Genomic DNA, 26,859 nt, shown 5'->3' on the forward strand with positions numbered 1-26,859 from the left:
AAATTTTTCATCTTGATCCTGCTAAGAGAGTAGTAAATCACATGAATGATAGGGAATGTGCTTGCATTTCCAATAATTTTCAAACAGATGGTCCCTGTTTACAACCATCGCAATTAACATATCACCACCAGGACTCCACCACGGCTCACCACGGTTCGATTTGAGGCAAACATCTTTGCTGCCCTTCATCTGTCTCCAAAACAATATATTCCTCTTGTCCATTTGGATCTGGAGGGAAGGGGGAACCCTACTCTCGACCACTTAAAATTAGCCTTGCCTAGGAGCCTCCAATGCGATTACACAGACACAAAACTCTGACCCTTGCTTCTGAATGATTTCCCAATACCCCAGCAGAAAAAAAATAAAAATTTACAGTAGCAAGCCTGAGCCTTTTTTTTCTTCTTGTCTCATAAAAAGCAGCAGTTGTATGATTTCTGTAATATAAAGTATATGTCCTTCAGCACTAATACCCCATGTCACAGCAGCCAAATTAATCACTTTAAACACTGTTCACAAGGAAGTCCTTTGCTTGAAGGTAATCACGATCGCTCAGGAGTCCAGTTCTTTCATACTGGAGTTCGTTGATTTTTGCCTCCCTTAATAGAGATGCCAAGCCAGCTTTATAAATCCAGCATGGCAGCCTGCATTTTTAAAGACACACACAATTTGTCAAGGAATGTTCAATTTCAGAAATTACAAAGAGACAAACACGACCATGGGGAAGTTTCAGTGGCCACGACGGTCCCACCGTCGCCAGGCCTCTGATGGAAGAACTAGAATCCGAGCAGTGCACAAGGTGAGCTGATTGTGACTTTTTATTAATGAGAGAGAAAGCCCTGTCTCTGTTCCGCGTCCTTATGTGTGTAACAATTGGACCCCATAGTTATATTATTAGAGAATCCTCTCCAGGAAAATTGGGCTCATTGGGAGCTTTGCACCTTCTCTCTCATACACATCTGGACATGTTATATCTGAAAATTGGAAAATGCACGTGCATTCACAGACCATGCAAAAATATGAGAGTGGGAAATGCCGAGCCCATTTATCATTCTCAGTGTAGAAAAAAAAAAAAAGCGTACAGGCGGCTGCTTCTGCAAGAGAAGCAAATGAATGAAAAGGGTGAGCAGAGTGCTAATAACGTACCTCGGCTCCGGATTAAAGTGTCAGTGCTCCTGCTCAGCATCTGAGAAGCTGAAATGCTTCGCTGGGTTTTGATTAGGAAAAGGAAGATACTCAAAGAAATGTGAGCTGCTCAGGATAAATTTTCGTAAGCCAACCACGCCCTGTCAAGTCAGTAGCAGAGATGATGCTGGTGGGGGGATGGGGGACCGGGGGTGGGGGGTGGGGGGAGATTGGGGGGGGGTCGGTGGTGCCGCAGTTTCAGGCTCGGCTAAAGTCCTAGACAAAGTCAGGAGGCAGGTGAACTGGTGTTTCCGGGGGTCTTTCCCCAGGATCCCAAGCAGCCTACCCAGTGCCCAGCTTTCTTCAGTTCCTGTGCTCCCAGCACCGTGCAGAACCTATTTCTCTCTCTGGCCTGGCACCTCACCTCACTCTGGGCCACCTCAAGGAGCACCAGCTTAGGGAGACACCATAACCAAACCACCACCCGTCCCCCCGCAGGCAAAAGAAGCAGAGAGCTCTGTGTTGCAAGATCCTGGCCATGCCCTCTCTGGAGGAGGAGGACAGGCCTCCCGTTCCTTTGCAAGGCACCCACTGCCAAGGAAAGCAAATACAGTAAGCGCCCCAATCAGTCTGTCCTGACACTGACTTCAAGCATTTTCAGGATTTGATCCCAAACCGAAGCCTAGACAGACAGACACACACACACACACACACACACACACACACACACACACACACATCACCCGGGGTTTCCCCCACTAAAACTTGACTGCACTTTCCCTTCCTCTGGGAATTCAAACACCTCACCAGGGCTTTCTCCCTAGTATTGGCCTGTGCAAGACTAAGTCCAAAAATGGAACTTTCAAGGCATTGGTGCAGTTATTAGAATAATCATTATCTAAGTTTTTTTCCCCAGTTTTATTGACATGTAACAGACGTACAACATTGTATGAGTTGAAGGTGTACAACGTGACAATTTGATACACATATCTATTGTAAAATGATTACCAAAATAGGGTGAGTTAACGCTTCTATCACCTCACATTGTTGTCTCTTTGGAGGGAAGGATGAGAGCATTTTAGATGTATTCTCTTAGCCACGTTCAAGTGTATGCCACAGTATCACTAGCCATCGTTCCCGCGCTATATACACTCATCTCCAGAATTTAGTCATCTTATACCTGGAAATTTATACCCTTTGACCAACATCTGTCCATTTCCCCCACCACCCAGCCTCTGACCATGATCATTCCACACTGTCTGTGAATTCAGCTTTGGCCCTTTGAGATTCCATATATAAGCGAGATCATGAAATATTTGTCTTTTCTGTCTGACTTATTTCATTTAGCATAATTGCCCTCAAGGTCCATGCATATTGTTGCAAACAGCAGAATTTCCTTCTTTCTCATGGTTGAATAATAATACTCCATTATATATAAACATACACACCACATCTTCATTATCCATTTATCCACACATGCACACTTAGGTTGTTTTCACATCTTGGCTATTGTGAATAATTCTGCATCGTGCAGATTCTGCTTTCGCTTCCTTTGAATACATGCCCAGAAGTGGGATTGCTGAATCATACGGTAATTCAATCTTCAATTTCCTGAAGAACCTCTACACTGTATTTCCATAGAGGTTATACCAATTTACATTCCCACCAATGGTGCACAAGGATTCCCTTTTCTCCACATCCTCACCAACACTTGTGATCCCTTGAATTTTGATGAGAGCCACTCAAATAGGCATGAGGTGATATCTCCTGGAGCTTTGTTTGCACTTCCCTGATAACCAGTAACATTGAACATCTTTGCATGTACCTATTGGCCATTTTTGTCTTTTTTTAAAAAATGTCTATTCAAGTTCTCTGCCCATTTTTTTTACCTTTCTTTTTTTTTAATTTATTTTTTATTTATTTTCAGCATAACAGTATTCATTGTTTTTGCACCACACCCAGTGTCCATGCAATCCGTGCTCTCTATAATACCCAACACCTGGTACCCCAACCTTCCACCCCCCGCCCCTTCAAAACCCTCAGATTGTTTTTCAGAGTCCATAGTCTCTCATGTTTCACCTCCCCTTCCAATTTCCCTCAACTCCCTTCTCCTCTCTAACTCCCCATGTCCTCCATGCTATTTGTTATGCTCCACAAATAAGTGAAACTATATGATAATTGACTCTCTCTGCTTGACTTACTTCACTCAGCATAATCTCTTCCAGTCCCGTCCATGTTGCTACAAAAGTTGGGTATTCGTCCTTTCTGATGGAGGCATAATACTCTGTAGTGTATATGGACCACATCTTCCTTATCCATTCGTCCGTTGAAGGGCATCGTGGTTCTTTCCACAGTTTGGCGACCATGGCCATTGCTGCTATAAACATTGGGGTACAGATGGCCCTTCTTTTCACTGCATCTGTATCTTTGGGGTAAATACCCAGGAGTGCAATTGCAGGGTCATAGGGAAGCTCTATTTTTAATTTCTTGAGGAATCTCCACACTGTTCTCCAAAGAGGCTGCACCAACTTGCATTCCCACCAACAGTGTAAGAGGGTTCCCCTTTCTCCACATCTCCTCTAACACATGTTGTTTCCTGTCTTGCTAATTTTGGCCATTCTAACTGGTGTAAGGTGATATCTCAATGTGGTTTTAATTTGAATCTCTGCCCCTTTTTTATCAGATTGTTTGGTTTGGGGGAGGGTTATTTTTTTTGTTTTGCCATTGAGTTGTAGTAATATTCAAAACATGTCTTACATGTTTTGAATATTAACCTCTTATCAGATGGTGGTTTGCAGATATTTTTCTCCCATTCCGTAGGTTGACTTCTCATTGTCCTGATTATTCTGCTGTGCAGAAGGGTGCAATTATACTTGCTGATTTTTTGCTTCTGTTGCTTGGGCTTTTAGTGTTTAAAAAAAGAAAATCATTGGCAAGACCAATGTCAAGGGTCTTTTTCTCTATGTTTTCTTCAAGAATTTTATGGTTTCAGGGCACTTGGGTGGCTCAGTCAGTTAAGTGTCCATCTCTTGGTCTCAGCTAGGGTCCTGATCTCAGGGTTGTGGGATCCAGCCCTGTGTCAAGCCCTGTACTCAGCACAGAGTCTGCTTGAAATCATCTCTCCCTCTTTGCCCCCCATGCTTGCTCTCTCTCAAAAAAGTAAATAAAATCTTTTTTTTAAAAAGAATTTTATAGTTTCAAGGCTTACGCTTAAGTCTTTAATCCATTGAGTAAATATTGTGAATGGCATAACATAGAGTTAATGTTTCATTCTTCTGCTTGGGATTACCCAATTTTCCCATCGTTATTTATTGAGGAGACTATGCTTTTCCCATTGAGTATTCTTGGCTCCCTTGTCAAATATTGGTTGCCAGAATGCAAGGGTTTATTACAGGGCTGTTGATTCTGTTCCATTGGTCTGTGTGTCTGCTTTGATTACTGTAGTTTTGTAAGATAATAGTTCTGGGTATCAGGAAGGCTGATGCCTCCAGCTTTGTTTCTCTTTTTCAGGATTACTCTGGTGATTTGGGGTCTTCTGTGGTTCCACAAAAATTTTAGGATCACTTGTTCTATTTCTGTGAAAAATGTCATTGGAATTTTGATGAAGATAGCACTGAATCTATAGAACATTTGGAGTGGTATGGACATTCTTAATATATTAGTTCTTACAGTCCATGAGTACAGGACATCTTTGCATTTATATGTGTCTTCAATTTTTTTCATCAGTGTCATAGGTTAGTGTACTGATCTTTCACCTTCTTGGGTAAATTTATTCCTAGGCATTTTATTATTTTTGACGCCATTGTAAATGGCATTTCCTAATTTCTCTTTCTGATAGTTTGTTGTTAATGTATAGAAATATAACTGAGTTCTGTATATTGATTTAGTATCCTGCAACTTTGTTGAATGCATTTACTAGTTCTAACAATTTTCTTGTGGAGTCTTTAGGACATTCTATATGTAAGACCATACCCTTTGCAAAAAGGCACAATTTCACTTCCTCCTCAACTATTTAGATGCCTTATTTTTTTCTTTTTCTTGCCTTATTGCCGATTTAGGACCTCCAGTGCTATATTAAATAGCAGTGGTAAAAAAAAAAAAATAGCAGTGGTAAAAGTGAGCACCCTTGTCTTGCTCCTGATCTTAGAGGAAAAGCTTTCAACCTGTCACCATTGAATACAATATTAGTTGTGGATCTGTCCTATATGAACCTTCATGTGTTGCTGCATGTTCTTTCTGTATTTACTTTGTTGAACATTTTATCATGAAAGGATGTTGTATTTTGTCAAGTGCTTTTTCTGCATCTACTGAGATGATCATACAAAGATTTTTATTTTCTTTTAATGTAGTATTGCTTTGCTTATGTTAAACCATCCTTGCACCCCAGAGATAAATCCCCCTTGGTCATGATGTGAGAGCTCTTTGTTTGCCAGTGGATTGAGAATTTTTGTATCCAGATCCATCAGGAATATTGACCTATAGTTTTCTTTTCTTGTAATGGCTGGTTTGGGTATCAAAGTAATGTCAGCCTCATAGTGGAGTTTGGAAATGTTCCCTTTTCTTCAGTTTTTGGAAGAGTTTGAGAAGGAGTGGCATTAATTCTTCCTTAAATATTTGGTAGAGGGGCTCCTGGGTGGCTCAGTCAGTTTGGCATCCAACTCTTGGTTTCGGCTCAGGTCATGATCTCAGGATGGAGAGATCAAGCCCCACATTGGGCTCTGTGCTGAGCACAGTCTGCTTGAAATTCTCTCTCTTCTTCTTCCTCCCCATTTGCCCCACTCCTCCCCTCAAATATATGCATAAAATCTTTTTTAAAAAGCAATGTTTGGAAGAATTTACCATGGAAGCCATCTGGTAGAGGACTTCGTTTGTTGGGAAGTTTCTTATTACTAATTCAATCTCCTTATTGTTGATCTGTTCAGATTTCCTGTTTCTTCAAGATTCAGTCTTTGAAGGCTGTAGGTTTCTTGGAATTTATCTGTTTCTTCTAGGTTATCCAGTTTGTTGGTATATAGTCATTCATAGTAGTCTCTTACAATCTTTGTATTTGTATGGTATCAGCTGTAATGTCTCCTCTTTCATTTCTGATTTTATCTGTGAGTCTTCTCTTTTTTCCTTACTCTAGCTAAAGTTTTGTCAATTTATCTTTAAAAACAACAGCTCTTAGTTTCATTGACCTTTTCTATTGTCCTTCTAATCTCTATTTCATTTATTTCAACTCTTATCTTTGTTAATTCCTTTCTTTTACTAATATTGGTGTAATTTTTTGAAGTATATAGTTAGGTTGTTTATTTGAGATCTTTCTTTTCTTGAGTTAGACATTTATCACTATTTCCCTCTGAGAACTCTCTTTGATGCATCCCATAACTTTGGACATGTGTTTTCATTTTAATTTGTCTAAAGATACTTTTTTATTTCCTTTTTGATTTCTACTTTGACCCATTGGTTGTTCAAAAGTTTATTGTTTAATTTTCAAATGTTTGTGAATTTTCCAGTTTTTCTCCTATTACTGATTTATAGTTGGAAAAAATACTTGGTATTATTTCTATTTTAAATTTGCTAAGACTTGGTTTGTGACCTAACCTATGATCAATTTTGGAGAATGTTCTGTGTTTGCTTGCAAAGAAGGTGTATTGTGCTGCTTTGGGATAGAACGTTCTGTGTATATTCGTTAGGCCCATTGGTCTAAAGTATAGTTCAAGTCCTTACTGATTTTCTGTCTGGAGGATCTCTCCATTGCTTTAAGGTGGGATATTGAAGTCCCCACCTTATTATTGTATCTGTTTTTCTTTTTAGATCTGTTAGTGTTTGCTTAATATATTTGAGTGCTCTGGTGTTAGATACATATATATTTCCAATTATTATATCTTCTTGATGAATTATATAACATTTTTCCATTTATTTATTTATTTATTTATTTAAATTCCAGTGTAACTAACGTGCAGTATTATACTAGTTTCAGGTGTACAATATAGTGATTCAACAAGTCTGTACATTATTCAGTGCTCTTCACAATAAGCACATTCTTAACCCCCTTCACCCATTCCACCCATTTCCCCCACCCATCTCTCCTCTGGTAACCATGAATTTGTTCTCTATAGTCAAGAGCCTGGTTTTTTGTTTGTTTCTCTTTTTCATTTGTTTGTCTCCTTTTTTCATTGGTTTGTTGCCTAAATCCCACATATGAGCAAAATCATATGATATTTGTCTTTCTATGACTTATTTCATTTATCATTATATGCTCTAGCTCCATCCATGTTGTTGCAGATGGCAAGATTTCATTCTTTTTTTATTGCTAAGTAATATTCCATCACGTACCTATGTAGATAGATAGATAGATTCCCCCATCTTTATCTGTAATGGTCTCCTTTCTCTCATTACAGCTTTTGAATTGAAATTAATTTTTCCTAATATAAATATAGCTCTCTTTTAGTTCCACTTGGATGAAAAGGTTTTTGCATTCATTCACTTCAGTCCTTGAGGCTGAAGTGTCTCTAGTAGGCATCTTGTGGCTAGGTCTGGTTTTTATCCATTCAATCATGCTATGCATTTTGATTGGAGAATTTAATCCATTTACCTTCGGAGTAACTGTTAATAGGTAAGGACTTACTAATGTCATCACAGTGATTGTTTTCTGGCTGTTTTGTAGTTCCCATGTTCCTTTCTTCCTGTCATGATGTTTGCCTTTGTGAAATGATTTCTGTAGTGGTATGATCTGATTCTTTTCTTCTTATCTTTTGTAGGTTTTACTTTGTGGTTACCATGAAGTTTGCATAAAGCACCTTATGCTTAACTGTTTATTTTATACTGATAACTTAACATCAATCACATACAAATCACATACTGTTTTAGTCTCCCCTTTTATATTTTTATTGTCACAACCTACTACTTTTTATATTATGTACTCATTAACAAGTTATTGTAGCTATAGTTTTTAAAATATTTTTGTCCTTTAACCTTTTATATTACAGTTAAGTTGTTAACACACCACCACATTATAGTATTCTGAATTTTACTATATACTTACCTTTACCAGTGTGTTGTAGAATTTCATATTTTCTCTACTAATTAGCATCCTTTCATTTCAGCTTAAAGAACTCCTTTCAACATTTCTTTTAAGACACATCTTGTAATGATGAACTTTCTCAGCTTTTGTTTATCTGGGAAGGTCTTTATCTCACATCCATTTCTGAAAGATAGCTTTGCCATATAGAGTATGCTTGGTTGGCAGTCTTTAAATTTTAGCACTTTTGACTATATTAACCGACTCTCTCCTGGCATGTAAGGTTTCTGCTGAAATATCCACTATTGGCTTTATTGGGGTTTTCTTGTAAATTACAAGCTTCTTTTCTCTTCCTACTTTAAAGATTCTGTCTTTGGCAGTTTTATTTTATGTAGTCTCCCTTATCCATGGCCATACTCAACTGTGGTCCAGAAGCAGATGATCCTCCTCCTGATGTATCATCAGAAGGTCAGTAACAGCCTAATGCTATGTCACAAAGCGAGAGTCTCATCACATAGGCACCTCATCACACAGGCATTTTATCATTTCACATCATCACAAGAAGGGTGAGTACAATACAATAGAGTATTTTGAGTGAGAGGCCATATTTCCTAACTTTTATTATAATATATTGTTATAATTATTTAATTTTCTCATTAGTTATTAATCTCAGACTGCCTAATTTATAAATTAAGCTTTATCATAGATATATACGAATAGCAAAAAACATGGTATAGGGGCGCCTGGGTGGCTCAGAGGGTTGAGTCTCTGCCTTCAGCTCAGGTCATGATCTCAGGGTCCTGGGATCGAGCCCCACATCAGGCTCTCTGCTCAGCAGGGAGCCTGCCTCCCCCCACCCCCGCCTGCCTCTCTGTCTGCTTGTGATCTCTCTCTCCTTGTCAAATAAATAAATAAAATATTTTTTTTAAATAGCCTATATAGGGCTTAGTACTGTCCAGTTTCAGGTATCCAGTGGGGGTCTTAGAAAGTATCCCCTGCAGACAAGGGGGGACTACTGTAAGATAGTACTTGGAGAATACCTCTTTAAGTTGAGTTTAGAGACCTGTGAGCTTCATGAACTTGGATGCCCAAAACTTGCCCCAAATTTTGGAAGTTCTCTGCCATTATTTCTTTAAAAAGCTTTCTACCTTCCTCTTCCCTCTCTTCTCCTTCTGGAACTCTAAAAACTCAGACTGTTTGTTCTGACAGTTTCCAGTAGACAACCTGATGTGACTAGTAGGGTCCACATCCTCTTTTTTTTTTTTTTAAGATTTTATTTATTTATTTGACAGACAGAGATCACAAGTAGGCAGAGCAGCAGGCAGAAAGAGAGAGGAGGAAGCAGGCTCCCTGCTGAGCAAAGACCCCCGATGCAGGGCTCGATCCCAGGACCCTGAGATCATGACCTGAGCCAAAGGCAGAAGCTTTAACCCACTGAGCCACCCAGGCGTCCCCGGTCCACATCCTCTTGATATCTTTTGGTTCCATCATCAGGCAGCTTAAGACTTGTCAAGAGAGAAGTCGGCCTCTTTAGCAGTGCCCCATGCAAATGGGGAAACTGGGCACTCACTCACACTCTTACTTTCCCCCATGGGAGAAATTATAGGCCTAGAAGAGCTCTCTGAGCCAGGAGCTGTGCCACCATGGGGGTAGGGTGATGAAGGTAAAGTCAAACTATTTCTCTTACTCTCTTCACAGCATCTAATCTCAAATTTTTGTCTAAGATAGTGTTCTCCTGGGGCTTCTAGACCATGGCTGAGAGTTTCTGGAGCTGGTTCACAGGGCACTTTAGGGTCTGCAGCCAGGACTGAGGTCTGATTGTTGTGCCCGAGTTTTCGCGTCCGAGAGACCACCAAGGAGCCAAGCACTGATGCAATCACACAAGGGTTTATTTGACAAGCTTAAGCTTGGGCCCAAGTATACCCGACACAGCGGAGTAGGGACTTGGACCCCGAGCCAGATTACAGTCAGAGTTTTTAAAGGCAGAGTAGGGGTGGACTTGGCGGTGGGTGAGGACAAAGGGGGTTATGGATGATGTAAGTCTCTAAGGAATTTTGGAAGCGGGGTCTCCAGGACCTTGAGGGGCTGGCCGTTGTCTGAGGAAAAGGTTATTCATTACCTATAATAAAAATCTTCTTGTGAGACCCTTTAGATGTCTATCAGTGGGTCATATACTTGGGAATGATTCTCGACACTATCTTGGAGGTTTAGAGATAAAGTTTCCTAAAGGAATTGTTAAAGTAGACTTACAGGATTCTGATCGGACCTGTCGGGGTAGGGGGTCGTTCAGGCTAGGATTGTCCTTAGCAAAATCTCAAGGTGAGGACAGTTAAGCCCCCAGGGGAGAGCTACTCTGTCTGTTTCAAGGGCTTGTCAATAGGTGAGGAATTTTAATGATTTTCTTCTCCGTTTCCCACATCAGCTAAACTTGAGGTGGGATGGCCTTAATTTTCTCGGCCTCCACAGATGTCTATGACTTGACACCCAGGTGGCGAGACTCCTTCTGGATTCCCTTGGCATATGGTGCTGGTGATAAAACCAAAGCTGAATGGGCCTATAGTCTAGTCCTCAAGGGTATGGTGTTGTTTCTGGGTTTATAGTTGGGGCAATGGTTGGTGGCTCAGCTTCCTGGGTGCAGATATGTCTCCTAAAACAGTTCTCCTCCTTCTTGAACTACCCTGGGGTGTCACAGTTTTCCACCTGGATCCCACACCTCCCACAAAGGCACTTCCAGCTGTGGATAGATTCCAAACAGTTCTTGCAGAGGGGATACAAGTGACAAATGTTGGATTCAGCCATCTTGCTACCATCACTTCTTCTGAATACCCAGACTAATCTTTAGTGCATGTTTTCTGCTTTGAAAAAAAAAATTATGTGGTGTTGAGTTTTTTAATAAACAGGGTTGGTGAGTGCTTGCCAAAGAAAGCCCATTCCATAATTCTTAGCAAGTGTCCATAGTGGGGAAGACAATGGAAACTGAGGGTGGAGAGACTGCCCCACATCCTTCTCCAAGGCTCTGTGGACCACTCCTAAGCAGCACAGTCTTCTGCTAACAACATCTACCCCACAGCACAGCAGGGCTGACTCTTCAGGAGGAGAAGAGGCAAGAAGTAAGGAATTCCCATTAGAAGCACTTGCAGCTACTGGCAAGAAGCAGTTAATGCAGATTCCCTCTGAAGTGAGAGCTGAGGTAGGGAATGTTCTGTAATGGGAGAATGAATTATCCCCTAAGTATATTCACCTGTCCCTGTTCCACAGCACCAAATCTTCAAGTTCTAGGAGATAAAGTTGTGTGGGCCCCAAGGTTCTAGAAGACAAAGACTGGACCTTTTAAGGGTATTCCATCTGATGCAAATAATGTGGGACACTGAATTTGTGGTCTCTGATGTATCCTACAGTGTGACCTCCTTGCCACACTGCTTTATAAAACCTAGTGGTGCCTTTTTTTTAAAGATTTTGTATTTATTTATTTGACAGAGAGAGAGATCACAAGTAGGCAGAGAGAGGGGGAAGCAGGCTCCCCACTGAGCAGAGAGCCCGATGCAGGGCCCTATCCCAGGACCCTGGGATCATGACCTGAGCCAAGGGCAGAGGCTTTAACCCACTGAGTCACCCAGGCGCCCTTCTAGTGGTGCCATTTTTAAATAAGGCCTAAAGTAGCAGAGCTTCTAGAGTTGCAAAAGCAGGAGTTCCCAGAGAAATGAACAAAATAACCAGTTCTCCCAGCTCCAAGTGAAACCTCATTTAGGTACAATAAATTGCACAAATAAGAATATAGGTGAAGTACTTTGCAAACACAGATTAAGTACTGTAATCAAAGGTTGGTAAATTTACCAAGAGTTTTAGAGAGCTGCTTAGCTCCCCTGAATTGTAGGGTAGAGATGATAACAGCCTGCATATATTAAAAAGACATCAACACCAGAGAAAGGAGTTGCTCTTAAGCAAGGCATGAGGGGCTATAGCGAACATAGAGCTTGGTGGCAGTATCACCTGGAGAAGGAAGTGGGGACTGTCTTTCAGTGACTGACACCCAATGACCATGAATGGAGCTTTATCACCTAAGGAGGTTTCTGTGAGACAAGGTGATTGGGTGGGACTTCAGTAACCCCCGGCTCAGGCTGCATTCCAGAACTGGTCTTTGTCTGAAGGGTCTTTATCAAAGGTAGAAAACACAGAGCCTAAATACAATTCTAGTTTAATTAGGGTGTTTGTAAATGCCAGTGTCCAGAAGTATTCAGTCATGGCCCAAGGAGGTATTTGCCGCAGGAAATGCTAAATGCTTAGTATAACACACTTATCAGACATAAAAAGTTCCTAAATAATTTTTGTCTAATTCTGAAATTTTTTCTGCTGCACGGTTTCTCATTGTCACCACAATTGACCTAGACCAACTGCTTCTTTTCAGGGAGGGGATTTTCCTGAATATAATAGAATATTTAGTGACATTCTTGACCTCTACCCATTATAAACCCATGGGATCCCTCAGTTATAATAATCCAAAATATATCCAGGCTTTGCCAAATGTCCTCTAGGATCCAAAGATCCCCCTGGCTGAGAACGATCAGCCTAGAGGAAGGCGTTGCTTTCTCTAATTCACACGGAGCCCTCTAAGGGCTGACAGTGGCACGTTAGCAAACCCATCTGCATGCACCCCCTAAGACCAAATAAGCCGTATCAGCTTGGGGGAATCCTTGATGAAACAGAAGTTTGGAATGGCTGTGATCTTCCGCAAAAGGCCAACACAGAGAGAAAGGATATGGTGGGAAGGAAAAACCAAAGGTAGAATTTCAAAGGACAGTGGGCTGATACCCAGAGGTTTCTTTGTTTTCATTGTTCCTTCTCCCAAGTAGTGCTTGTTGAGTGTCCACTGTGTGACTGGCTTGGGGCCATACCCTGTAAGGGCTGCAAAGCCAAAGTAACATGGAGTCCCAGCTCTGCAGAACTTCCTAGTCTGCAGGAGGAGGTGAGCAGAGACAGGTCCAACAGAAGGATTAGATACAGTAGCATGTGTTACAGAAATAGTGATGCATGATTGTATGCTGTCAGACACAGAGCCAGTCCTACAGCGCAGGACGCAGAGAGCAGCACTGACAGCTCTTGAGATTAACAGGTAACTTCAGTGAAGGAAGATGAGTTCATTCCAGAAAATTCTATTGCCCAACTATTTTGTTGGTATCTTTTATCTGAATGAAGATTTTGGAAGGCCCGAGTTGTAGGCCAAGTCTGGTCCTAACCAGCTACTTGACCCTGGCTGCTACTTAACTGCTCTAGGTCTTCCCCATCTCTAAAATGGGCTGGACTGGATCATTCCTTGGCCCTTCCAGCTACAACATTCCCTGACTCTGAGCCCTTTTGGATAATTGTCTCCAGGTAATTGGACTTATTAAGCAGTTTTGGGGTTTCTCCATTCTGAGCTCCGCCTCTCATCCCACAATGTATTTCATCCCAGAATGTGCTATATAAAAAACCGTATTTCCAAGTCGACAATAGCTTCAGCTTGAAATATATATTATGCCATAAAAAAATCACTATAGATTTGTAAAGCAAAACTTAGAAACATTAAATTAGCCCATAAGAGCTTTAAAATTAATTTGATCTTGAATGTGTCTGTGAATGAATGGGCTTGACATAAGCCTTTCAATTTTTCGCTCCACTTCAGAGAGTGCACAAAGTACTAACTGTAAATCAACCTCCACATTTGCTGATACGGCCACTAAGCTGGGAGAAAAAAAAAGAGAGAGATGGCTAATAAACTATTCAAACAAGATTTAGAGCTTGGAAAGCCCAGGGCCCCAGCTTGTGACCTGCCTTCTGTGAATTATGTTCATGTGACTCTGGTGGTGGCTAGAGACACAGAGTGGACACTGGAAGCAGAGAGTCTAGTCACTCAAGATGGAACAGGACTTAGTCTTTATTATCCATTTCAAGCAAGTCTGAGAGAGAGAGAGAGAGTATGTTCTCAGATGGGAGAGTGATGGAAAGAACTGGGACTGAGGTCAGAAGCATACAGATGTTCACTTCACTTGTCCACTCAGGTTGGCATGGGCTGAGCAACAGTGAGCCTGATGGACTACAGAGTATGTAGACAGCAAGAATAGTCCACAGATATCCAATATGCTTGTACAGAATTTGCCATCACACATTAGCTACTCCGTGAAAGGAGAAGCAATATGGCAATAGGATGGATGTGGGGTCAGGTTGATGCCCAATAAAATCTTGACTCTACAACTATCTGGTTGTGTGACCTTGGGCAAGCTATGTAACTTCTGGAAGGCTTCATCTCCCTATCTATGAAATGGATGTGATGAGACCCAGCATCAGAATTGTTGTGAGAATTAAATGAAATAAGGAGTATTTTAGCATTAAGTCAGCTGCATATAACAGAAAACCTAAATAATAATGTGTTAAACCCAGTAGAGGTTGACTTTTCTTTGTAGCTTATGAAGTCTACCCTAGCAGTCTAGGGTAGACAAGAAGTCTCCATAACATCGGGAATGCCCCAGTTTCCTTGTTTCCGTGGTTTTTATCCTTGAGATTACCTTGTGATCATAAGACGGTTGCTGCAGCTCCAACCGTCACATTTGCATTTCAGACAGGAACAAGGAGGAAGAGGGAAGGACAAAAAAGTCTGCCTCCTGGCTGAGTTTTTAATCCAACAACTTTTATTTATAATTCACCCAACTATTTATAACTCATTGGCCATACCTATCTTCAAGAGAGACTGGAAAAGTTGGTTTTAGCTGGAAACATTAGCACTCCCAGCAATATAAGGGACTGTGGCAAAAGGTGAGAATAGGTACTGGATAATTAGCAGTCTCTCTCTTTTTATGTAAAGCATCCAGCAAATGCAAGGTATTCAGTGAATAATAGGTATTTTATTTAATTTATTCTTAAAGCTCTCTTGGAAATGTTTGGCTCATCTCAACACGCTGTCTCCCTCAGAAGATGGGTTTTCCCATCCCTCTGAGGCCTCCACCACACTTTGGGGATCCTGCAAAGGAGGCCAGACCCTCTTCTAGACCACAACCCTTTGCATATTTGAAAGCGCTGTCCTGTGCTCATCAGGCCATCTCAGCTCCACCAAGCCTGCCCCAAGGTCCTTCTGGTCAAACAGTATTGTCAGAATCCTGCACATTCTTCTCTGAACTAGATTTCTCTTCAGATGTGGCTCCCACAGCAGAACTCAATGATCATTGTGTGAGCACAGGACAGCGCTTCTCCTGTTTTTCCGTGTTTTGCCATTTCAGTGGCGTTTTGGTGGAAGCCAAGCTGGAATAGTAAGAGAACTTTGAGATGGAATGAACCTTCTAGAAGTCAGCGTTGTCCTTTGTTATTTTCTGCTCCCATAACAGAGCTCGCCACAGAAGATAGACTTGAATGTTTGGAGTGTTTGAGGGCTTAGATGCACCAGATAGCTTTCAGTGGCCCTTTTGGGTAGAAAATCTAGAGTTGGTTGTATTGTCCATCTCTCTGTCAGGCCCTGTTAATACCCACAGCATTACATCCCCCAATGAACATAGAGAACATAAAGGGTAGCTATGAAGGACCAAATTTCTCTCCCAGCTACACATTCAGGGACTCTAATTCACGGGCTTGAGTGCATACATCTGAGGAGAGCATTTTCTTCACAACCCATGTTCATTCTGCCCAAGTGTGTCATGGAGTAATACTTCCGTAAAGCACATTTAACCTGGCCAATTGAGTCTTAAAGTGTGTCTTTTGCTCTTGTTATTTCTCATTTAGAGTACTCTCTCATCCACCTCAGCAAGCTCTTTTCCTGTCATGGCTCGCTACCTTGTCTTGGGATCTTTCTATTTAGTATTACTACTTGATGCAAAGGTCAGACCAGATGGTTAGAATAACCAAATCCTCAGGAGGACTCTCCTGTCTCTGGGTTCCATGAGGACCCAGCCCCAGGCTCCTTCTGAATCTTCACCCCTGTCTCCCTCTTCTGTATCTCCTAGATGTGCCTAGACAGCTCCAGCGTGTTGGCCTCCTGACTTTAAATATTCTGTAGCATCATTTTCCTCCTGAAATCACTTGTTGAGACCTGTTAGACATCACTGGGGTCTGGCTGGACAAGAGGGACCAAAATGGCAAGCCCAGATAAAGTGTGCCTGTTGCCACTGTCCAGTAGAGACAAACACTTGCACAGTGGCAAGTGGACAGAAGGAAGATCTAGAGTCAAAAGCCAGCTGACGTGCTTGCAATGTCCCATTGAGTAGCTAATCAGCACGTGTGTGCATGGTCTGCTCAGTGTGGCCTGCTCAGGTCCTGGAAGCAGAGAAGGCAGCTTCGGTTTCCTGATGGCTTGGATGAAACATGCCCAAGGAATTCCTTTATTAGATGCCTGTAGTGCTGAAAAGTTTGCTCACCTCAGTTGAGGTGAACAGCTGATGTTCTCAGATCACTGACGGCCATTGTAGCCTTGGAAAGGCAGAAATACCTTTTATTTTGATGCAGGGAGGAGACAGCTGTCAGCCAGATTTTTATCGTTAAACACATATAAATTCACATTCTCTAGCATTTTCTTTTTGCCATTCCTTCCTTCCTTTCAGTCTCCCCTTGGATGAGCTCCATTATATTTTCTGCAACACTTCACAGAGTGGTGTCTGGAGTCAGATGCCCCAGGTTCAATTCTTGGCCCTTCAGCTTACCATCCGGATGGCTGTGGGGGATACAATTAACCATTAGGACCTCAGTCTACTGATCCTCACTGACGGAAATGAAAATAGTGCCTACCAGATTGATGTATTGAGATTAATTGAGGTAATCCTCCTAAAGACTCTGGTATCAGACACAGAGTAAGTACTCCAGAAATATTGTTCAATCAACCAATGTTTGCTGTGTGTTTTACTAGTAAGAGTGATATTTAGGTTTGCTCTCCATGGGGCTGCATGCTTTGCCCTCTAGGCAGACAACATCCAGAGCCTGAGAGACTCCCTGCAGGTACAAATAGCACCAGCAAGCTTACAGGAGATATGACCTGCAGGGGTCGCCCCTTGTTCATCCACTCATTCCCTTTGATGTTTTTTGAGTACCTACTATGTGTTAAGCACAGTTCTAGAAGATGGAAATAAAGTAATGAGCCAAGTAGACAAAACCCCATATCTCCTAGAGTTTGTTTTCTGATAGGGAGAGATGGGCAATAAATCAATGTAAAAGGCAAGAAAATATCAGAGTTGTAAGAGCAATGCAGAGAATTTAAACCAGGTGATAAGCTAGACCATGGCCCCCCAGGTTGTTTATCCAGGGAGGGTCTCCATGGTTGTGGCATTTAAGACTGATCCACCAGCCAGTGAGAAAGACTTTCACGCAGTGGGAAGAGCGAGTGCAAAGATCCAAAGATGGGAAGAAGAGCAGTTTGGTTGGATGACAGTGAGGGGGAGAATGGTGTGCATTGAAGCTGGAAGGTAGGCAGGGGTCAGATCCCACAGGCTTCCTAAGCCAGGAAAAGGAGTTTGGATTTCATTCCAACTGTGATGGGGAGCTATTGGATGGCTGTGAACAGGGAGTGATATAATCGGACTTAAATTTCTAAATGTTCCGGGGCACCTGGGTGGCTCAGTGGGTTAAGCCTCTGCCTTTGGCTCAGGTCATGATCTCGGGGTCCTGGGATGGAGCCCCACATTGGGCTCTCTGCTCGGCAGGGAGCCTGCTTCCTCCCCTCTCTGCCTGTTGCTCTGCCTACTTGTAATATCTCTCTCTCTCTCTCTCTCTCTCTCTCTCTCTCTGTTAAACAAATAAATTAAATCTTTAAAAAAAAAAATTCTAAATGTTCCTCCTGCCTCTCCTGCCCCCTCTTCCCTATCACTGGGCACAGCGAGCCCTGCATGCTGAGGTATTGCTGTCTTTGGAATAAGCCATCCTATACAGCTGCCTGCCAGAAAGGAGTGCTCAGAAGACAAAGGCCACCACTTTCGAATCTGAAAAGTCCACAGTTCTTTCACCCTTTGTGATTTTTAGAGGTGACAAGATAAAAGCAAGGATTACGCAAGAAGTTGACCACCTGCCCCGGGAATCGAAAACCAAGAAAGATGGTATCAGGGCTGTGGTGAACATAAAATTGGGTCCCACCTTCCAGCACCCTATTTTTCAGGAGTCCACTGTGTTCTCCTAGTCATCGCCATACTCCAGAAAGAATTGAAGAGTTATCCTGGCTAAGCGGTGATATACCACAGACTAGATGTCAAGAACACCGAGCTCTTATAGATTGTGAGTCTGCCTCTTAGTGTCCCTTCTAGGAGATATGTCTCATAGGATATCAATTTATCTCTGGGGACAGATGAAAATTGTACCCAGTGTGGTTTCTGCATTCTGAAGTTAATGCAGTGTGTTTCAAACAGTGACAGTACGATAAGCATCTTTCCTAAGGTTTCATGGTGATGAAGATTTCTGTTCCATTTGGAGGCTATCAATGTATATACAACATGGGACAGGAAATCAGAAACCCTAGGTTCTGACCTCAGCTCTGCCACCAATGTTTAAACTTTGGGGAAGCATTTTGAACCTTAGTCTGCTCATCTCTGAAGGAAGGAACTGGAACTGACTCCATCTTGGATCATTCTTAGCTCTCATATTTGATTGTCCATATACCGTCATCCCAATTTTCTGAGAGCCCATGTTTGCAAGGCAGGGGCATCTGGTCTACCCTACAGGGGAAGGGATGCCACAGGGATTAAGCTTACACCTTGGACATCTTTAGCACCATTCCATTATCAGTTGAACGAACCATCTCTACAGTTAGGAAGAGCACAGCTTTTCAGTGAGTCTTCCTCGCAAAACCATTTACTCTGATAATAATGTAGTTACTAGATTTTACTGAATGTTCACCTTCTATCATTCAAGCGTCATAATAACCCCATGAAATAAGCAGTATCCCCAATTTAATGCAGGAAACTGGACCTTGGAGAAGTTAGCTAATGTGCCTAAGGACTCAGCTGGAGCATACCAGACCCAGACTCAGGCTGACTCCAAAGCCCATGCAGGAACTGAGCTGCCACACTCCGGCATCATTACTTACTTATTTTACCAAACTCCACGGTAATGTATCAAGACATGTGACAGATATTACTAGATGCACAATAAGTCATTCTTGAAAGAATACATGTTTAATGCTCTGTGAACTCGGCTTCAGCAGCTCCCCATGCTGCTTTGGAGAAGCGGTATAACCTCCTGGTCTTATGTGGGTAGGGGAGACAATGTCTAGTTGGATGCAAGTTCCCAGGTGCTTCTGATAGCTCTCCCCACACATGTCCACCATCCCTGCCTCACATACACATCTCCATTTAACAAAAGTCATTCTATCATTTCATTTAAATAAAGGCTGATCTTCTTAGAATCTCAATTAAATGACAAGGCTTTGTGTGAATTGACCATAAATACACCCAGACTTCCAACTGTATTGTTTATTGAATAATTCTCCTCAGCACCTTACAGACAGGTTTTGACGGAGGTTGTCTTACATATTTATGTTTTTCAGAATCTGACTTCTAGAGCGTAGTACACATCTTGCATCCAAATTTTATTGATGGATATTAGATGTTTTAGAACATCACAATGGCAAAGAACAAGGACAGAAACGTTCTGTAACTGCTGTGTCTGATATGTGCCTTAGACACATGTGGCTTTCAAGCCCTTGAAATGTGGTTGAAAAGACTGAGGAACTAGATTTTGAATTGAATTTCATTTTAATTAAATTTAAATAGTGACGTGTGTCCAGTGGCTACCGTACTAGAAGGTTGCAAGTATAAAGAAACAACCTTTCTTCTTTCTTGACCAAAATAATGTAGAACTGAGAACTGAGACCCCTCCCATTTTTTTGTAAGTTGCTTTCCATTAACTCCAAAACAAAAATAGCATCAACAACCATAAGAGCCAAGAAGAAATTCTAGTATGCTTCCATGCGCCACTGGGGAATGAATTCTTAATGGGGAGAATTCTGACCCAGGGGTCAATGAAAGCAGGTAGGCAGGAAGAGACATTCCCAAGGGGAGGTTCTCGGCAAATTCCTAGTTGTGAGACACGGAGCAGACAGAGCCTGTCAAGGAGAGAGTAATTCCCCCTCAGAGGAAAATCTAAATGTGTTTTTAGCCACCTGTCACCCCAAAGGGAAGACAGGATGGCGATGTTAAATTGGCAAGATTGTAAAACACGGAAGTTAACTACCGTACAAGGCCAGCTAAGGTGTTTAAAGTACATTTTAACCGGTGGAACTTCATTTCCCGAAATCCAGACGGCGGCTGTTGCTGGTGGAGGGCAGAATGCGGACCTCTAGCTCTTTCTTTCCACAAAACTCGCATTTTTTCAATAAAAATACTGTTCCACCAAGGCAGGATCGGGCTGGATTTTCATCTAAAGCAAATACTAAGAAAACCACAAAGGACCAGGATTCAGAATGAGAGCGATCGGCTGACGAGGTTAACAGGACACGCAGCTCCACTGCAAAACCGTGAACTAAAAACCACCCGTTCTGTACAAAAGGGAGCTACCACAGGAGCAAAGAGGGCAAGAAACATACACTGGAGGGGAAGTTCATTAATGGGCCCAGAGAAGAGAGCGAGAGATGGATTCTGAGCCAGGACCGTGTTTCTCCAACTGAATTTCAGGGTTGTATTCTTGCGAGGGGCGGGGGGGGTCACTGGGTTTAGTAGGGATGTTTAAGTTTCATGCTTTCCTTTCACCAAATATAAAGGCGTAACTTGTCTTTCTTCGGTGACAGTTCTTAACTGAGAATCATTTTCAAAGGATGAGATTCTGGCTTTCTTACCAAAGGGTTTCTCAAATGTTGGCTAAGGGAGTATACCATAGGTCTTGGACGATTATTTTCCTTTAAAGGGGTCCAGAGTTTATTCGGATTTGAGGATCAGTGATTTAAAGGCAGACCATACACACTATCTGATTTTATTCTTATTGGGGAAATGGAAGCAGCTTCCTAACTTTGTCCTTTGCTTATGAAGAAGAGCTTAAACCTCTGTAAACTCAGCAGGGCAGGCTGAGCACAGTGCTTGTATTTTACTCCCTAAGGGATATCATTGCTTAGAAGATTACGTTCTTCTCTTGCAACTGGGGAGCAACACAGCACCGTCATCGAGATCGTGAGTTGGGGCTCCATCACTAACCCTGACTCTCCGGCAGGCTGAGATGCTCATAGCCTTATGTGTAAAACAAAGCAGCAGACTGGGTCATTAATTACCAAGGTCATGTCCAGCCTAGATTTCTGATTCCAACCATAAATTACAGTCCCATGTTGTAACTCTCCTCTGAAAGGCCTCTCAGCTAAAAATCATTTTCCCTAGGGCTCTGTGCCATATCTGTTCTTTTCATTGCTACTTTCCACCACTGAGCGCCGAAGGCCCAGGAGGTGATGCATTTGATGGAAAATCCGTCTGCACCCAGCGTCCCACCTGTTACCTGCTACCACCTAGGAAGTAGGAAATTAAACGATCGAAGGCAGCCTCTCAGGGCTCAGTGAAAATCTCCCAGATATAAAAGAAATACTTAGAGGGAGTATTTGGGATTTTTTAAAGTTTCCAAGGAACCAGACAGCTGTTCGCTAAGTGTGAGTATATCAAGTGGAAACATAAAAGCTATGTCCGCTTTTGTGTTTTGAATGTTATAGAAGAAGTTATGTAATGAGTAGCATCTCAGGCTGTTAGTTCATATCCCACTGTTAAGAGTGACTGTTGGATTTGGGGAGCCCTCTCAACAGCCAGCTGTGCCCAGTAGTACCAGTGATGGTACAGGCCTGTCTGGGTCTGAGGAGTGTGTGCTTAGAAACACCAAGCCAGGGCTGACTTTTGGTAGGGGTAATGCTATTCCTTTTCTCTGAGAAGTCCTCCCCAGCTCTGGAAGGATGCAGACAAAGGCTGTCCCATTGCTTCGGCCTTGCTTGAAACATGATACCTACGGCCTGGGGGATAATTCTCAGGGGTCAGAGGGATCCAGAAGAAGTTGGCCTTGAGACCGGACTCTGAGTCTCTGCTTTATAGCTAAAGCAGAGAACATCAGAATACTCTAAAAATGACTCTGGCATCAGTCCTTCATTTGGTGATAGAACCCATTCTTTGAGCCTTTTTCCTCCTCGGGCTACCTACTGAAACTTACCAGCTGACACCTGGGTATATCTGTATTGCCTTAGGGAGGATGGGACCCTTCAACCCAAAGTAGAGCTCAGAAGCTACAGCCATCGGATCATACTAGAGCTCACCCTTCAGGACAATGGTGCCCTGGCCAGCTTCTCGGCGTCAGGGGCTCCAGTCCTCCAGATGTGGTCCTGTGGCCTCATGAGCTCCTTGAGCCTCCCAGAAACATGACTTTGCTGGTCCCATCAACCAGAAAGATGTGCCTGCCTCTCTCTCTTCTGTTAAAGCAATGACCTTCCACACAGTACAGAATGAAAGCCTTCCAGTACAAGAGAATGACTTATTTGAAACAATTCCCTTGGAGATCATCTTGTGTTTTCCACCCTAGTTATAATTTGGCTAATTGCTTAATAATTCTGTTTAAATGTCTCCATTTCTGCAAACATCAATTCATTAGGTCTACTTTTCCTGGTTGGAAATCTCTTCGCTTCTCTAAATATCCTCGGCCCCTTTCCCTTTGCACTTTTGCCTGAGCAACATTCTGATGACATAAAGAGCGTCCCTTTGCAGAGGTGTTGAGCAGATCAAGGTGTCTCTCTGTGTTCCAGAGCCCAAGCCCTATAACCTGTGGCCTTGAAACAGTACCTGTGTTTGGGAAAGATCTCAGACCGACCGTGTCTTTATTTTTTTTTTTTAATTAACATATAATGTATTATCTGTCCCAGGGGTACAGGTCTGTGAATCATCAGGCTTAGGCATTTCACAGCGCTCACCATAGCACATACCCTCCCCAATGTCCATTACCCAGCCACCCTATCCCTACCCCCTCCCCCAGCAACACTCAGTTTGTTTACTGAGATTAAGAGTCTCTTATGGTTTGTCTCCGTCCCTGGTCCCATCTTGTTTCATTTTTTTCCTTCCCTTCTCCCCATGAGCCCCCGCCCTCCCTCTCAAATTCCTCATATCAGTATATAATTCTCTTTCTCTGATTGACTTATTTCGCTCAGCATAATACCCTCTAGTTCCATCCACGTCATCGCAAATAGCAAGATTTCAGGGTTTTGATGGCTGCATAGTATTCCAGTGTGTGTGTGTGTGTGTGTGTGTGTGTGTGTATAAATATATATATATATATATATATATATATATATATATATATACCCCACATCTTCTTTATCTATTCATCTGTTGATGGACATCTAGGCTCTTTCCATGGTTTGGCTATTGTGGACATTGCTGCTATAAACATAGGGGTGCACGTGCCCCTTCGGATCACTACATTTGTGTCTTTAAAGTAAATACCCAGTAGTGCAATAGGGCAATAGTGCAATAGTGGGTAATAGGGCAACTCTATTTTCAACTTCTTGAGGACCCTCCATACTGTTTTGCAGAATGGCTGCACCAGCATACATTCCCACCAACAGTGTAGGAGTGTTCCCCTTTTTCCACATCCTCACCAACATCTGCTGTTTCCTGACTGGGTTAATTGTAGCCATTCTGACTGGTGTGAGGTGGTATCTCACTGTGGTTTTGATTTGGATTTCCCTGATGCCTAGTGATGTTGAGCACTCTTTCATGTGTCTGTTGGCCATTTGGATGTCTTCTTTGCAGAGATGTCTGTCCATGTCTTAATCTATAAAGAACTTATCAAACTCAACACCTAAAGAACAAATAATCCAATCAAGAAATCAGACTGTGTCTTTAAAAAGCCAGCTTCCCTGCCCAATGAAGCTGCCATCACCGATCACCGGTAGCCCTAGCCCCCTCCTACAGCAGGAGACATGCCATCCCAGGGTGGGAGGCTGCCCGAGGCAGGAAAACCCAGCCCAGCCTTGAGGAACCTGCAGCCCAGCGGGCAGCTGGAGAATTCAACTCTGGAGTACCTCTGCACATAAGAATAGTATCCAGGTTAAAACTCCACTTAAAGCAAGAGCCTTCTCAGAGCACACGCATCCATGGTGGGGCACCACAGATACACACACACACACACACACACACACACACCCTGTGTGTAGCTGGAAGGTGAACACCCTGGTGATGTCTGTGCTTCAGGGTCGGGGTGGGGATAGCCTGTGATTCACCCTTTCCAGCAGAGGTTGTTTAGGCAAAACAGATACAGACACATTGCTTATCATTCGTTCCCTCTGTCCTCTACGAGCTGGAAACCTCCAATGTTGTTTTTCCTTTTTCATTTGAAAAAATTTAGCACCCGCCCATCCAACCATACCAACCCCATCACTTTGGCTAGATGCTCCCATTCTAGAGGGAGCTAAAACAAACCCCCACACCTTGGAGAAAGTGGGAAAACTTAGAGTGACAGAGGAGGAACCTGAAGCTTCCCCCTGGGAAACTTTCTTGGGCTTGTGATGAATAAGAAGTGACAGAGGTAGCAAGCAAAAGAAGGAAGCAGGAAGCGTGCCCGCGTCCCCTTCTTTCCCTCGGGACCACAGTATCCTGCCAAGTGAACTCAGAACTGACAGAACAGTTCTGGGAAAGAATAGAGGAGTGAAATCTGTCCTCCCTGACCTGGTAAACCACTTGGTTCTCACTAGCCTCCTGTCCTCACCTTTAAGCAATGCTGTGTGTGAAGCCAGTTGGAAAACACACGGCGCCGTCAGTCCAAAGGGTAATCCCTAATGACACGTCCACAGCCTTCAACTGTCCGACATGAACCGGCCTCCGGGTTCTACCTGATCTGTGGGTACGCGATTGATTTTTATTTATCTTTCTTTAAAAGCTACTCTGAATTTCTTTGGAATTTGCAATCATGCCCTCAAAGAATGATCGCAACACATGAAACGGCTGCCCAGCCTGTGCGTTTCTAACTTTGTCTGTTTCTCCTGAATGCTTGATTTGTTTCTATTGTTTTTTCCTTATTGAGCATCGATTCGCTGTGAGTCCTTGGCTCTCCATTAACGTTTGATTGTCTAGTCTGGGTGGTACTGCCTGAGGAAGCCAAAGGTAAAAGCTAAAGATAACAATGATATCTAACACTTAGATAATGCTCAGTGGTGACTAGGATCAGGTATTTCGTGGGTGTTCAGTCATGCCCTCCTCACCACGATCTTAGGAGGTAAGTGCTCCTGTAGGACCCATTTCACAGATGAGGAAACTGAGGACGGGAAGGATAAGATGGTCGCGGGGGTCACACAGCTAGCACGGGGTGGGAACAAGATAGGAAACCAGGATATGGCTCCCAGAACTCTGCCTTTCATCACGATGAACCCCCGTGCCTATCCTTTGCACACGAAGGCTGGGAGAGCCCGGAATGACCTTGTTATTTTTAACCATGCGCGAAGTGCAAGCTCTTCATTTATTTTACCTTTAACCCTTCTGTTTTTCCCTCCCAAACTCTCAGACGACGGAAATGCTTAAAGCAAACTAAGGTAGTGTGAGACCACACCATGTAAGTGTAAGCATGGCTCCTTGTGGGTCCGGCTGTTGTGTTGTGCGCTTCTGCCTACCGCCCCCGCATGTTCTCCCCGCTGCTCTCCGCCGGCTTCCCGCTTTCGCCGCTTGGCGCTTGGGCCGCATGAACCATCACTTTTAAGCCATAGATCTTCTGTCTTGCTCCTGATTTTATAGTTGTGCTTCTCTCTCCCGCCACGCCTGGCGCCTGGGCAGGAGCCAGAGCACATGCCGCCGTCAGCCCGGCACCTGCCCCGGGGAGGAGCCGGGGACTCCTGGGGAATGCGTGAGGTCATTGTTCTCGGACAATGAGCCCTCGGATTGTCAGCTTTTAGGATGCTGGGCATGTGCGCACATTCTGGCGTGACGCCTGACTTCACAGGGTGGAAACATCTGTGGGCTTCTCCATGCTGGTCGTGGTCGCCGATCGATCGCACGCCTTCGCTGTGCACTGTCCTTCTGGGGCTGCCAGCCTAAGCAGATTATTGTTCTGTGAGTCTTTGCAGAGGTGAACGTTATGTGAAAATTAATACTATCCTGCCGTGGCGGCGCTGAAATGAGCCATGGAGAGCAGTAGTACCTCGTTTCTTTATTATTTCCTCTGTACCTATGTATATGATGGACACACATACCTGATGTTAAACCTGTGATCATGGAGAATAATGGGTTTGAGGCCAAATGATGGGCTCTATGATGCTTCATTCACACAATGGTGTTTTGGTGTTCCCTGAATCCACATAAACTATATTTCCACTTCGAGTGAATTTAGTATGTGGTAAACTAGACTTACAGAATAAGTGGCGGAGGAGAAATTTGTGCCTGACAAAGAATATCTGGAACGTTTGAAATTTGGCGCCGCCTTACTGTACAGACTTCCCCACCTGCCGACGACCTTGGGGCTGGATCTTCTTGTCCTTGGGGCTGGATCTGCTTGTCCTCAGTCCCACTGAAGTTTCAAGTGTGTGTTCAGTAGGCATCAGGAAGGAGGAAACTTTTCCAAATTAGTTGTCGGAGATGACAAGAACTTAAAATTGAAGGGGCTGTCATGAGATGCGTCCCCTCCGTGTTGAGACCCCCACCCCGCCATTTAGACATGCACAGAATTCTGGAGCTGATGGGTCCTCAGGGATGTTGGGTCCTTTACTCCAAACCCCTTAATTCATAGACGATGACTGGGAGGGACAGTAACTTGCCCAGGATGGTGGGGCAGAGGCTGGATTAAATCTCAGTCCTCCTCTTTCC

The 26,859-nt window shown here is 43.2% G+C and overlaps 1 protein-coding gene across 3 annotated transcripts in view; it reads left to right on the forward strand.

Moving 5' to 3' along the window:
- LHFPL3 (LHFPL tetraspan subfamily member 3) overlaps positions 1–26,859 on the forward strand; it is a 577,648-nt gene that overhangs the window by 486,855 nt on the left and 63,934 nt on the right. The window contains exon 3 of one of the 3 annotated variants that reach the window (XM_082691931.1): positions 25,568–25,615. The exons of 1 other annotated variant lie outside the window; for it this stretch is intronic. In XM_082691931.1, coding sequence (XP_082548057.1) covers positions 25,568–25,584 — 17 coding nt within the window. In that variant the 3' untranslated portion in view covers positions 25,585–25,615. The remainder of the gene's footprint in view (positions 1–25,567; positions 25,616–26,859) is intronic. One more of the 3 variants, XM_082691932.1, reaches the window with a different exon arrangement.

This window comes from Mustela nivalis (genome assembly GCF_964662115.1).
Source record: "Mustela nivalis genome assembly, chromosome: 12".
NCBI lineage: Eukaryota > Metazoa > Chordata > Mammalia > Carnivora > Mustelidae > Mustela > Mustela nivalis.